Below are 14,818 nucleotides of genomic sequence, written 5' to 3'. Positions count from 1 at the left end.
AGTAAATAAATGTGACAATACAAACTTGGATCCAAATAAAGAAAATATATTTACAGAATACAGTGATCCAAAATAAATTCTCAAATACAGGTTTGAGTAAGACATTTCTCTAAGCTGCATTTAATGCATAATCAAGAAATCTAATGGCATTGGTCCAGTCCTTGCTGAATGCTCTTGTCAGTTCCAGATAGCGTCCCTTATCATTTAAATAGTCAGGAACAGTGTCATTCGTTGTGTGTAAATATAAAAATGCTTGTCACGTCAGCATGCCAAAACAAGGAACAATCCTTTAAGTCTGTGCTTATGTTCATAACATACTGTGCTGACATATATATCTTTTAAAAAGTCCACATTTCCCTTCTAAATAAAGCTGCAAAACAAATTATTTTGCTTGTCACTGAGTAGTCATAGTGCATTATGGGATATGGAGTTATTGACCATCACAGGCTGTTGTAGGAGGTGTAGTACTCCTTTGTGCACTGCTGTCATAGTTATAGTTCCTACGTTTCAGTGCTACACAAAGTGCTTTGTTGCTCTTGTAGTATTTCTCCTCAGGCTGATCAGAGAGGTTAAAAAACAATCCTCAAAACCTGAACCAGCAATCAATCCAGAGAGGAGGAAGTCCAGGGGTGCTTCAGGGCTCTAATTTAGGTCCCATGTCTGTTTGAACAGAAGTGTACAATCCACTCTGGTCACACAATAAAATCAAAGGTTGCCTTTATGATTTAAATTAAACTGAGGCGGCCCTCGCTGCCTGCTGTTCAGCATTCAGGCGGGTGCCTGTGTTCTTCACTTTGGAACCAAATGAGAAAAATGGCCCCTGGTCTTGAAGCGTCTTCCTTCATCAAGAAAGTTGACCTCATCACATTATAACAAAAAATACAAATCCTTAGTACTAGTCTATGAACTGGTGTGTATCTCCATACATCCACTGCTGTGGCGGGAGGGCCACTTCGTTGAGGTGTCCACAGTCATTGCTACATTTACACGACTGGATGAACATGGCCGACCGCTGGAAACGCTCTCCGTCGGGGCAGACAAAGGTCACAGGGACAGTGCGTGTGCGGCGTGGCGAGCAGCACCGCTCGTCCGCACACACTCCACAGTAGTTGGGCCGGTAGAGGCGGACACTCGCGCATTCTCCATAGGACAGGCGGACGGGCTCGGGGGCTTTCTGGGCCGGCGAGCACTTCTTCCCTTTCTGTGGTTGGATGATAAAAATAAAAGAGGTGAGTTTCATAGTCTGAATGAGTTGTGTTCTGCCCAATTGCCTTCAGAAGCAAAATTCACCAAAAACAACATGAACATTTTATTTGTAAAATAAAACTAATGAGGTTTGGTTTTTATCGGCCCTGTAGTTTTACATAACAGCAGATTTAAGCAGCTTTGCCCTCAAACTCATTAGTTTCAAATTAAGAGGGCCAGACGTCAACTCGTAATGCCGAAACAGGGATTGAATGAGGGATTATTTTTAGATTGAAGTGATTAGTTTCAAAGATTAAACATTAATTCAACGTTTGATAGTTAAACTCTCTGACACCTATGAGGGTTCTTGGCACAGGAGCTTTGAGCCCAATAGAGCAGTGAGAAGAGATCTTAGTGTGTGTCCAACATGGGGGATTAATATAGACACAGCACTTCCCTGGACTCTGAGTACACAGAAGGGGAAAAGCTATGGACAGTTGCTTGGCAGGAATGCCGGGGGTGGGGGACTATATTTAAAAAGGCGCCTGCTCACAACCAAAACACTGAGTAGAACAGCACTGCCCTTTTCCCACTGGATGCAGAGCTTCCTAAAAGTACCGCTAAAATAATCTCTGTTCTTAAACTTGGGATAAAGATGGCATTAGCACTAAGAGCATATTGACTCAGCACCAGAATGTCTAACGTTACACTCTCTGCAGCACATATAGGAACAAGTTAGCAGAGCAAACTTGAGCAGGTATTGTTTCAACCTGCGCAGTCTGACATGGATTGATAAGAGGTGAATTAATTCCCCATTGATGCGTGTTATCTCAAGGCGTTTAGGTTTCTCTGAAAGAGATAAGATTTTCTGATAAGGAATTATCTTGGCAGTAATGAGAATATTCGACCTATGACTCCGGTCTGTCTCTCTTTCAGTTCAAATCAAGTTTATTGTGCCTCACCTTGGCGGGGACTGTGAGGCCGTGGCACGGCCGCACGGTACAGATTCTCGTTTCTCTCTCCAGTTTGCACTGAGGGTTTTTGTTGGTGATGCGAGAAGAAACGCCTATCCCACAGCTGCTGGAGCACTGGGACCAGTCAGTGGTCTGGATGGGACACTTCTTCTTTAGATGGTTCCACACTGAGGAGCCACGAAGAGGTGGAAGGAGAACAAATAAATAATCATACACATCGATTAGGCCAGTAGTTCCCAACCTGGGGTCTGTTCCCCATTGTGGGGTCACAAGGGGACTAACAGTACAGAAAAGTAGTAAAATACTCTTTACTTTTTAGCAAAATATCTTAAATTGGCCCCAAATTGATAATGTACAAATGTTAAATATTCGTACGTGTCTTTTTTTAAATAAATATACACAATATTTACAATTTTTTAAATTCTGTAATATATTATTTTTGCAGATGATGCTTTTTTGCAAAAATGTGAGTAAAGCAGTAATCCTTAGCACTAAATATTGCCCCTCAGTTGAGTGTCTCTCACCAGGCAGGTGTTTGTAGCCATGTTCACTCTCCCAGCCGCTGGACTTGACGTCTGTAAGCTCGTTGGCCAGCTCGTTATTATGTTCCATATGGTGTTGATGTTTGGGCAGGGGTTGTTGTGGCGGAGGCACCTGGGATCATAAATAAGATAAGATGAGACAGTGCCGCAGTCAAGCCTATCTTATATGTTTTTTTCACACTGTTATCACCACAGTGCCCTGGTTATTACTTCAGTGCAATGGGTCAGAGGAGGAGAGACTTTACTCCTCTTTATACCTTCAATTCCTATCTTCTCTGGTTCAAGCTTCTTAATTGTGTTTCCTCAATGTTTTTTGTAACAAGAAACAAAATAAGAAATCTGCAATCTGATATTATTATTTTAGGTATAAGGACATTTAAATGTTTTTTTTTCTCAAATAAATAACATGTATTTCTAGTTATTCAACTGCTATTCATTTGATTTAAAAACAATTTGTTTTTTTTATTACTTAAAAAATACAATTTTCTTACTAACACTTTAATCGTTTTCTACATATGGAGACACCAAAGTGGCAGGCGATGAATTGCACCTCCACCCTTTGATATTACATTTAGTTTTTCATGAAATATGTTTTCCAAATTGTGCTTTGTTTGTCACTTAGAGAGTCCTTTGTTGAATCATGCAACAACAATGATGACACAAACCTGATGCTTAGGGGGGAGCTGCCAGGTGCCCTTATGGCAGTCCACACTGAAGCAGCACTGCCCGGGGATCCGGACCAGCCGTGGGTAGGGGCAGGATGGAGAGGCTGGCGGCAGCTTGTTGGTGCAGAGAGGAGCGCAGCCGACAGCTCCATCGATGCAGGTGCACTGGTGTTTGCAGCCGGCACGGAAGTTCTCGCCATTCTGGTAGATCCGGCCGTTGTACTCACATGTGCGTCCCTCTGATTTAGCTGGAAAGACACAATTTACTCAGCTTAAACTTTACATGTATTGACTTGAAAATTGTGGGAAGAGGTTGGCATACACCTGAATAAATAAGACTGATGCAATGTTGTAACTCATCAAGACTTTTCTCCATTTTGGTATTCTTCCAAAGTGAGATTTACTCCAAGATGTCAGAGAAACACTGGGTGAGCAATTGATATACAAATGGCTTTTTTTGTGGGTGAAGTATTGCTTTAAGAAGAGATCACCACATGCAAATATTCTCCTGACCCAAACACAATGACTTCACATGGCAACAGTATGCACAATCACACAGAGGATCACTAAGATAGAAAGGTCAGTGGAAATAAGGAGACAGTAAGTGTCAGACTCCTTGCATGGAAGAACCTGCTATTCATAGTTTGTAGGGCAACACCGGCATGGTGCAGATGGAAAGTGTATTTTTATCTTTGAAACCCCCGGTCGCTGCCATAAAACATCTACGACTCATTAAAATACCCCCTGTCTTGTTCCCGGATGTGCAAGCTTACACTTGATCATGGAGTTGTGATGGGTTTGACTTCATGGAAGGGAGGTTCCATTAAGATCCATTTACTTGACATGTTTTGAACACAGAGTTATGAAGACCTTTTTGCGTTTACAGCAAATAAAGTTCACCATACTCATTTTGAATATAGGAGACTTATACCATGTGTTAATACTATTCCCTTGAGTGAGCTGTGCAATTAGCTGTAGAAAGTAGCAATTTTCGGATTGAAATTCCTTCCCTTCAAACATACACTATTCCCTTTTCTCTCACCTCGACAGATGCCCCAGGCCATGGTCACATCGTTGCCGTAATTACACTCCAGCCCTTTGTGGTGGTCGCAAGGCCTCATTGGGTTGCAGTCCTGGTTTAGCTGTGCAGCACACACCTTGCAGCACCCACATCCATCTGGCACAGAGCTCACTCCTGGAGGGCAAACGGGCCGGTCAGGGCACTCACACACAGCTGGGCAGCTAGCAGTCACCTGGAGGGTGGAGGGAAAGACCAGAGAGCAAGATCACAATGTCAGGCAAGATGCAAATTGTCTGGGTTATGCAAAGTGTTTTACAGCTAAAACAACAACAACAACAACAACAATGATCTACAGTGCAGCTTTACAACAGGCTTTCTTGACACATTTAGAGCCATAATGCTTCACATGGAATGAAAAATGCAGACATGTAGGGCAACTACCTCTCTTTGAGTGCACTTAACCCAGCTTTTCTTTGACATCAAACTGGAAGCAAGGAGCTCTTACATTAATTTTTTATTTAAAATAATCTCTCGGAGACCCAAGGGTTTTTGGCTGATTTAAAATTCTCCCAAAGACAAAGCGTCAAGTCACTGCTGGCTGGTCAGCCCTGAGTGTCTAGACGGCTCAGGGTTCGCCGTCCCCTGCTGTCTCAGGTTTGAGTCATCGCTCAGCACTAGAGCAAACTTGTTCAAGTTTGTGGGAATCAACATCACTGTGCTTTGAAAAAAGAAGGCATGAGTAGGCATGCTGATTACCAGCAGTATGGAAGAATAATCCCACTTTAAAGCCATATTATATCCACTTTTAGACAGACATAAATACATATCAACAAGTCTGATGTTTTAACTTAAACGTCAATATGTGAACATTAGATACAATTAGATTTGTTTACAGGGGATGTTCATGTCGTGTCAAGATTACATTTTATTCACACTTATATTACACTGTCAATTGCAGATTACACATGAAAGGTTTCTTAATGTTTCAAAATACTTTCTGTAAACAGATGTTTTTGCTCACTCACAGCTGCACACGAAACGTCTTACCTGTGTGATGACGGCTGTTGTCAGTAAAGTCAGGTAGATCAGAAATGCCATGATAAGTTTGACTAAAACACAAAAACGATAGAATAATATCTTAAAGCTACAGTCCACTGAACAGTTGCTAGTCTTAAGTAGTTTCACAATGAGTTCCAGTAAGCTTCGGACCGTAGTCCTTGTTTCTCTATCGAGATAAGCGTCAAACATTTAATTTATACCCCTGGGAAGACCACGCCCTCTTGATACTTCTAGCCAATCAGCGCGCAGGCAACAGCCCCGACATTCCAAGCGGGCGTGGCTTCAGCGCGAGGATAGTTTGCTGATTGGTGGGCGTGTTTTGGAATCAATGCAGCCATTCATAAAAATTGCAAGGCCGGTCTGTATTTATTTTATGGGTTCAAAATGTAAATGTACAGCCGCTTTCAAGTCACACTCAGGCACATTCCTGCCTTTGTGGCCACCACTCTCCTAACACTAAGTAAATATATTCAGCTGGGCCAGACAGCATGGTAACATTAATAGGACCTCCACCTCTGGGAGAAAAAGAAAGGGGGGAGGAATTCCCTCTGTTTTTCCAGACCAATGTAGGTGCCAGGACAGAAAATTATAGTGGAGTGTATTAAGCAAATAGTGAGATAATAGCAGTTGTCAGAGAAAGTGAACACACCCCTCTTTGTCTGTGCATAACATGATGTGTGAAAATGTGTTTTCCATACTTTGAAAAGGTACGTTTTGATTGTTTTTCTTTTCATTTTGAATTCAGGTAGGCCAGCTGTATCTCACTATTTTTCTAACCACATGATATTGACATGGGAATGATGAGGATATGATTACTTGGAAAGAATGGTGGATATAGGGTGAAAGCAGGATTATTGTTTTAGGGGGACTCATATGAGGGTTGGCCTCCTCCTCCGCTGTCTTCCTTTTAAACCACAGGTTTTCAGCCACACCTGCCCTGACACAGAGACCTCCTTTGATGAGAGAAATGTGATAGGCAGAGGCTTGAAAGTCCATGTACACGTGCATACTTCTGGCTAAGAAACTAAAAAGCCAAACACCTCACATGGTTTCTCACATGGACTGTGGTGGTACTAAATGCTGGGAAATCTCTGATGTTGAGTTAGTAAAACCTCACTCTCATAAAGGGGGTAATGATTTATATATGTTCAGTTTCAGGCTTAAAATACGTGAAGGGTTCTGTTTTAAGTCTGAGTTTACCTACACATCAGTGGCTGACCCATCCCAGTTGAAACAGAAAATGACCTTTTGATCTATATCTGGAACATTAATGTATTGTGTGTTAAAATATATTGCAATACAATAATGAATATCATTTCATACCCCTTTTCCATAATAATACATAATAAAAATGTTCTTTCAGAAGTTGGGTATTGGGTAACACTTCTAACAAGGAAGAGACAGATGAATATGAGTTACAGACCCAATAAACATCCCCAGCTGTTCATCTTTGCTGTTCCTCCCCTCAACTAAATCTTTCCCCAGCCTTTGGCAGGTTTGTAATATTTGTGATTCATTGAACTGATTTAAGTCTTGACTAACCCATGTTTCCTCACAAAAGCAAAGAGCAGTAATGATGGTTATTCCAAAATCAATGTTATTCCTTAAGGTGGGACTCCTTCCTCAACCTGTCAAAAAAACACAAAACACTCAGCAGAAGAGACAAGGTGATTGAAGTAGCACTGTTTAAAGGAATAGTTCAACATACAGATGAGTACAGATGAGAAGATCAATCAAACTTCACATTTTTCTCACATCAATTCATGTTTTTGGTTTGATTACGTGAAATTATACACCAAAGTCTGACGTGTGTTATACTATTCTACTTAAGCTTTAAAAAGAATTGCATTGTTAGCCCTCTTTTATGACCAACATGCATCTTTGTTCTCTAGATACCTGTTTGACTAGTGTTTCACTGAAAGAGGATGTAGACTGGAGTGATGACTCTCAATTTAAAAAAGGAAACCACCTCAGGAAGCTGTCAGTCATCACTCTAATGGTGTGACCAAGGAGACAAAGAGTCATGGCCCATCTATTTTAATCCTCCGCTGGTCACGGTACAGAGGCAGGTCTGAAAGTCCTGGCACTGCTTCTGTTTTCAACTTCTCCTCTAATGCCAGACAAGAGGAAATCAGAGCTGTAATACTAATCTTCTCTAAAGTACCCGTCTTCTTTAGGCAAGAAAAACATTCAAGAACTAGTCTGTGAGAGGTGTTGTGGTTCAGGATCTTAATTTAGTTTGAGTTACAGATAATCATAGATGCTTATAGGAGGACAGCCAATCCTGGGAGATGTGAATAACATTCCTCCAAGCAAAACAGAGTGTGTCTGCAAATGTGATCCACATTCAAAGTAAGATTTAACTGATTTAGTTTTTATGTATTTATTCAAAAGTTTTGAAAAGTACAAGTAAGACATAATGGAAACAACATATGAGATTTTTGCTAGTAATAAAAGTTTGTGTTGGTAGGTTGGTAGTCAGTTAAATTACTCAGAATATGTTTTTCTTGGTGCTAAAGTGAATCAATCTGGGATCTTTTCATCTCAACATTTTATGCTTTTAAAATAATTTCCATAGTCAAGTATTTTGTATTTGACTGTTAGTCAACGTTTAAGCATTTTAATGTTGTTTTTACTTTCCTGGGTAGTGCAATCCAATATAATGCATTATATTTCACAAGATGATTATATTCTTTCTTTGTAAAATCTTTTAACAGCAATTTGCAAACCACAGCAGTGAGAAAAAGTAGTCAAGCTGTTTTAACGTACCACTTTTAAACACTTTTGTATGTCTTTGGTACATACCTCATGTAGGGTTGGTGTTTTGTTAACTCTGTGTGTTTGAGTTGTATGTTATTTACAGACTTTCTTAGGATGGACTGCAGATAAGCTATGCTACAATTGCTGTTATATATGGTATTGGTTTGCTATACTGTATACCTATCCCTATACAAATACACTTTACAAATAATAGAACACACTTTCTCTCTGAAATGTACTGGAGTATAGTATTGAGTAAAAATAAATGGTGCTCAGTTTTGAGTGTGAATTGAATTTCTTTAATAACAGACGCCCCTGAAGATGTTTCGAGGCAATATGAAGAAAGTTATCTAATAGAAATTCTGGGAAACAAAGTGATGTCAGAGGAGGAATGGCTAAATATTTTTGCTGTTTTTCTCACATGGCCCATCACCTGAGAGGTGCACGCTGTGTGCAACACGATACACAGAAACATCAAGGGAGACACAGCTCTAAGAGAACGGGGCTGATGGAGGAAAACAGGAAACATCCAGATGGAAAGAACAGTGAATAGAATTAGGTAAGCGGGAGGTGAGTAAGAGAAAAGAAACAGTCTGAAGGGTGGGAGGAGAAGTGTACAGAGGAGGGGGAGGTGACAGGTGTTTCATGGTAAGAGAGTTTGTTTTTGCAAAGGGAGGAGTGAGCAAGTGCCCCGCTGCCGGGTCTGCTCTGCCCCGATGGGGTTCTGGCAGTCTGGTATTTCACATAAAAACAGACTGCTGGTAATTCAGCCCATACCACTTTTAAGGTCACATGAACCAAATTACATGATACTATGGTCAAAGACTTTAAAGTACATAAATACACTCTGAGAGACGTGAAGAAATACATGTTACATAATTCTAATGTAATTATCCAAATGGGAGCGTGAAATTGAGACTTGTGGATAAAAGTCATGTCCTGAGAGAAAAGGGAGGAAGAAAGAATGCAAGTGGTGGTGACAGGGTGATTAAACTGGTCTCTGCTGCTACAGAGGAAACAGTTAAGCGTGTGGGAACCTCATTTATGTGTGTGTTTAAGGTGACAGAAAGGAGAAAGGTGTGTGTGTGTTTTTCTTTTAAAAATAACAGAACAGGAGCCTGAGTTTTGACTATATCCTTGACAGAGACAGAAGGGTGTGAGAAAGCTCAGCGGGAGACTGTGTTTGTGTGCGTACGCCACACTCCCCATATAATATTATAATGTGTAATGGGATATGTGCTAAATCTGGCATTGGCATATGGTTCCTGTGTTAATGAACTGTGCAGTTCAAACCCACAGAGCATCGTAAAGTTACATAAGAGAGCAGGACTCAGCTTTCTGGCCTGGTAAAGACTGACATCAACTAGAATCCAAGACAACTTTCCTGATGCAATTTCTCCCCCTTGTGGAAGTTTGAATAGCAACTAAAAACATTTAAATAACATAATCTTATCCTATAAACAGCATTTTTAAGTGTTCACATCAAGATGAATATCAGTCTAAGATCTAACATTCTGAGATTGGACCTTGTTGCATTTTAGGAGCCAGAATGGAACTGCTTCATCCTGGTAAATTAATGTCTATCTACTTTTTCAACTTTGCTCTTTTTCACTCCCCACAGTGAAGTCTACACTTTTACCTCAAGCCTACACAAGATGGAGCCAAACACTGAAATATATAAAAAAAAGTCCATGCCTCCAGGGCAGGATTTGATGCAACACTTAGCACAAAGGTAGCTGAGAAGTCAACACTGGCAGTGCAGACACACAGAGGAGCACCCTGAAACCTGATGTTGGTAACTCTCCACTGCTCAACTCAGCTTTCTCCACGGCTTTCGTGTCATAGATGGCTTTTATACCAGCGGTGGGCAGCCATGGGACACTGCAAAACAGCAAACGCTCACTTTTCAACATTACCAGCTAGCACATATTGGAAAAAGTCTTACAGATTGACATCATTATGGCCCTGCTGGCACAGATGAGGCCTCTCCAGCTTGTTTTCTGAATTTGACCAATTATGCTCTTCATCCAACACTCAGCACTTCGATCTGTTCAGAAATTTACAATTTAGTAACTTCAAAAGCATCTTAGCTCTCCTACATTCAGTTACTGATTTGTTTTATACAATCCTTCAACTGGGTGAGCCTCATTCAGTTCAAAGTACCTCATCGGACCCATTTCAGCTTACTGAAGATTTATCCAATGCTGAATGATATTTGTGACAGATGCTCTTAGGATCTAGCAGACTTGATTTTGATCATACCCAAGCTTAGTGGAAAACTGCTTTATTTTTTCATTTTATATTTGAGATATTGAAACTGACTCTGAACCCATTGCCACAGATTGCTATCTTTGGTATCCCAGGGGAGGGCACAAGACCGACTGCTAAATAAAGTAATCTATGATCTCCTTTGATTCTTTAATTGCCCATTCCGAATTCTCCTTATATAAAAAGAAATTGGGAATTAATGTCATTTTAAAACAGGAAAAGATAAAAAAATGTCTCCGTCGTTTATACTGTATAAGACCTAAAAAAATTGTATGAGATAAATATTTGTTGAGCTTTTATATATTGGGAACATACATTATGGACAGTACACTTGTGGGGTGCCTGCAATGCTTAAAGTAAGCTTGATTTAGTTATGGATATTATTTTTTCAAGTTGTGAAATGGTTCAGCTATATTAAGGTATTTTATTCAATTAAATATGTTTTAATGTATCTTTATTCTGATTTCATTTGAAGGAAAATGGACTGCTAAAGGTTGGATAATACTGCCTGAAAAGAAAAAGACACATTTCTAATAGTGTCTTATCATGCATGTGCAGATCGTTATATAACATTTGATAATAAAAAAAAATGTTGCTTTCATTTTTCACTTGTCCACCCTCACTGCTATTTAATTAAACTCTTCTCAACAGACTGTGAGTAGGTGCGGGAGCTGAGGGATATTCTCTCTGGCTTTTTCACCTCATCTTCACTATTTCTATCAATCTTTTTCACTACCCCCTTCCTCTTTTTCATTTTATTTCATTTCACTAAACCTCTCTGGCTCCTTTTCCCTGTTGCCTCTCCCACCCTATTTTCCTCTTCTTTCCCCCATTCTCTTCCGCCTTTCTTTAGACTGCAGCAGCAGAGCGCAGCCACTTTGAACCTGGTTTTATTCGGAGCACGCTCTTGTCTCCCATCACCCATGGTCTCCTGATTAGACTCCATCCCCCCCTTACCCCCACCCCTTAGCAGTCACTGGGGCTCAAAGCAGCCGACTGACGGGGAATGGAAAAGCTTTTCCCAGGCAGAGTAGCAGCAGTGCCTGAAGACTTGTAAGCCAAATATCCTGGTTCTTTGGGAGGTGGGGATTGCCCTTTGGCTAGTTGCTAGATCCATCATTTCCCATATGGGAGTATTGGGTTTGAAAACCACAAATATGGAAGATATAAGCTGCTGTAAGGGCAGATGTATAGTGGATGTCAGGATTGTAGCGCCTGGTTCTTAATACGATATGACAATATATAGAATTACACTGAAAAACAAATAATTTCATGTTGGTTTGAGACACACACAGCCAGCTTGCGACTGTGCTCAGTTCTTCTTAATAAATGCCTTCTGGGCTACCTTAAAGCTGTGATTAGCTATTCCTTTACCTGGCACATGTTCACTAATGCATACAGGCTGTGTGTTTAGAGTATTGTGTAAAAAGAACAACAGATTTTTGGGGAATATATCCTCATGTGAATTTAGACCACTTGCCTTAAAGCTATTTTTCAGTTTGTGCTCATAGCTGCTGAATTAGACAATGTACTGGTGAGAGTAGAACATGTAATATTATACATAAATAACTTAGGCGAGTCATTTATTTATCTTCATCCATGATTGTGTGCCCGTTTTCCAATCTTACACCATCATTTTATATTACACCACAGCGCTGATACAACAGCCTACTGGGAGGTGGTTTGTTTTTTCAGTCAAAAGGAGTACACCAGGCAGGTTGAAGGAACAAAAGTCGAGCTCAAAAAACAAAAAGTTAATTTGAACTTCTAAGCGTCTCAAAAACGAGGCTGTCATGGCAAGACAGTGTTCAAAAGTGCCTGGCAGTGCTGCTCCATTCACTGGTGAATACAGGCTGCTCCAGTTTGACATTTTAAACTGTTCATCACTCTGCACTCTCGTTGGAACTACAGGTGTTTAATATCCCGTACCGTATATCCAGGCTCAGAAATTGTGTTTTTCATCAGGCTGTTTAATTGAACCCAGCAGACCAATTAAGGTCTGTCGGTCCTTCGATCCGCCACTTTGTTCCAGTCCAAATATCTCAACAACTAATGGATGGGCTAATGAAAGTTTGTGCAGACATTAGGGAATACAGTCCAGAATCAAGCAAAAGTAGGCCTATCCAAAAGTGAGATAACACAAAAGAGAGGTCTAAATTACTAATATTTCAAAAAATTACAATCATGACAGATATAACTATAAATACTGAAGAAACTGATGTAATAATGTGGGCAGGTTAAAACAATTAGGGTGTGCCTGACAATCACACAGGATTTTGTTTGCTGATGGTTAAACATTCTTACACAAAGCATGCCGGATAAATATGGCAGGAAAGGTGTGCCAAACAATCTTGGTCCCCATATGTTGGAATGACAATATCTGTCCATGATATTAAAGCTTAACCAAACTAAATGCCAAGTTTCATCTCCTTAGTCTGGTTATGTTAATGTCTCCAGAACCCTCTCCTCCCTCTCAATCTGTTCCTTGCCAAGCATCCCCAATCCTTCTCTACTTCTCCCCTTCCTCATCCATCACTCCCTTCCTACCTATTCTTGAAATGCACGCATCCTTCTCTCACCATCCCAATGGATATGCACTACAAGCTGACAACAAATGCAACCTTCCTTCAGCAGCGGCAGACCAACACAGCTATCTCAGTCTGCAACATTTACAGATAACCCACATCTCTCTCAACCCCTCCCTCCATCCTTAAATTCCTCTTCCTGTGCTCGCTCCGACCCGGTGGAATGAGGGTCTTATGAAGATAAATGATGCCTCTCAGCTTTCTACGCCCATCTGCTTCCCTTCGCAGCTCTGGTGGGGAATTCCCCTGGAATTCTGCCATTCCTCCGAGTGTCGTGCCTGACAGGATCACAGCATTATTTTTTTGTCCACGAGGAACGGTGCAAAAAGGCCAACACATGGCTGGGTGGAGTAGCACAAGACATTAGGCAGCCATGATAGCGATTCAGAAGCTTGAGGCTCATCAGATTTCAATTACTGGGGAAATGAAGTGAATATCTGAAGACGCTGGATGATAATTAAGGTTAATCAATATTTTTTGGCACTAAACCTTTGATACGTCTTCAGTTTGAATCAGATACATGTCACTCTTTTGATATAGGGCACTTAAAGCATATTATAATAACATTTGATATACCTTATCAGCCATAAAATGTCTTATAGTATGCCATGAGTAATGTCTGGTAGTATTCTATACCATTTCTTTTGTAAAAGATTAAATACGTTATTAGGTTTATTCATATTCAAGTGAAATATATTCTGTGTTAAAAAGGCTGACTGTATTATGTATACGTTTATTTTTTAAACATTAACAAACTGAACTATCTATAAGAAATTGCAATGTTGGCTATTTAAATCCAGCTTCATGATGAATCTGGTACTTGAAGGAAGAAATAAGAAAAATAAATCCATGTCGTTACTTCAATTCCCCTTCCTACATATTGAGCAGAAGCGCATGAATAAATCAAAGAAGGAGCAAACTCCTCACAAGTCTGCAGTCATGAGCACTTGTGTGCACGGAAGGGTACGTAGGCGAATCTATGAGACTGAGAGGGAATGTTTAATTTAAAATGAAGACAGAAAACAGCCTCAGAGGAAAACAGTCTATTCCACACACCTTGAGCTACTTACAGAGGCAGCAACCCTGAAGCCCAAAACATGTATCAAGGACGTGGTGCAGCCTTCATTTCGCTCATCAAAAAGTTATAATACATTCAGGGTCTTCACTTTTTAGATTGAGGCAATATCTCATGGACAGTTCCTGCTACAGTCAAAATGTGTCAAACAGCGAACGACCAGCAGTCAGTACAGGGACGGTGTGATCAGTGAACATTAGATTTAACTGTCTGTGTACACAGAGAAAGATAGACTCACAAATAGATGCTGAGTGGGTTCATCTGAAGGTTACATTTACAAAGCACCCGCTCGTTGCCTCACTGTGTCTTTTCTGAAGTAATAAAACACACCTAAAACTCAATTATTGTAATAGTGCATAGTTCAAAGCGGTAAGTTAAATTTTTACACCTCAACATTTAGAAAATATTCAATGTTTTGAGTCTAAAGGTTTCTATTTTGCCTGCTTTCTTGATTCAATCTGAGGGCTATTTCAATTTATTTTGTTAATCAGATTTTTAAGACAGACTGTCCCCACTGTTATTTGAAAGTGATCAGATAGCATTTGTGTGTCCCCACATCACTGATCTCTCTTCAGAGTTGTTGTGGTAAGGACCTATGCTTCAGTAACTGTGTAGATACTTTGGCGAAGGGCCAAATCTTCTAGACAGAGATGCCTCTGTAGAAATCTCATTGGAATCACATTT

General features: G+C 40.3%; 1 protein-coding gene across 1 annotated transcript; it reads right to left on the bottom strand.

Annotated features, from left to right (window-relative positions):
• Window positions 1-30: 30 nt before the first annotated feature.
• On the bottom strand, window positions 31-5,589 carry LOC117482165 (CCN family member 1-like). The gene is made up of 6 exons (XM_034130167.1): window positions 5,435-5,589; window positions 4,409-4,619; window positions 3,367-3,614; window positions 2,684-2,813; window positions 2,148-2,326; window positions 31-1,201 (listed from the first exon to the last, which is right to left on the bottom strand). The coding sequence occupies exons 1-6, from the start codon at window positions 5,483-5,485 to the stop codon at window positions 896-898; spliced, it is 1,125 nt and encodes a 374-aa protein (XP_033986058.1). The 5' UTR covers window positions 5,486-5,589; the 3' UTR covers window positions 31-895.
• Between the last annotated feature and the right edge of the window lie 9,229 nt (window positions 5,590-14,818).

Source organism: Trematomus bernacchii, unplaced genomic scaffold (assembly GCF_902827165.1).
Source record: "Trematomus bernacchii unplaced genomic scaffold, fTreBer1.1, whole genome shotgun sequence".
Classification (NCBI taxonomy): Eukaryota; Metazoa; Chordata; class Actinopteri; order Perciformes; family Nototheniidae; genus Trematomus; species Trematomus bernacchii.
The sequence above is the reverse complement of the archived record's forward strand: the minus strand, read 5'-3'. Positions and strand labels throughout refer to the sequence as shown.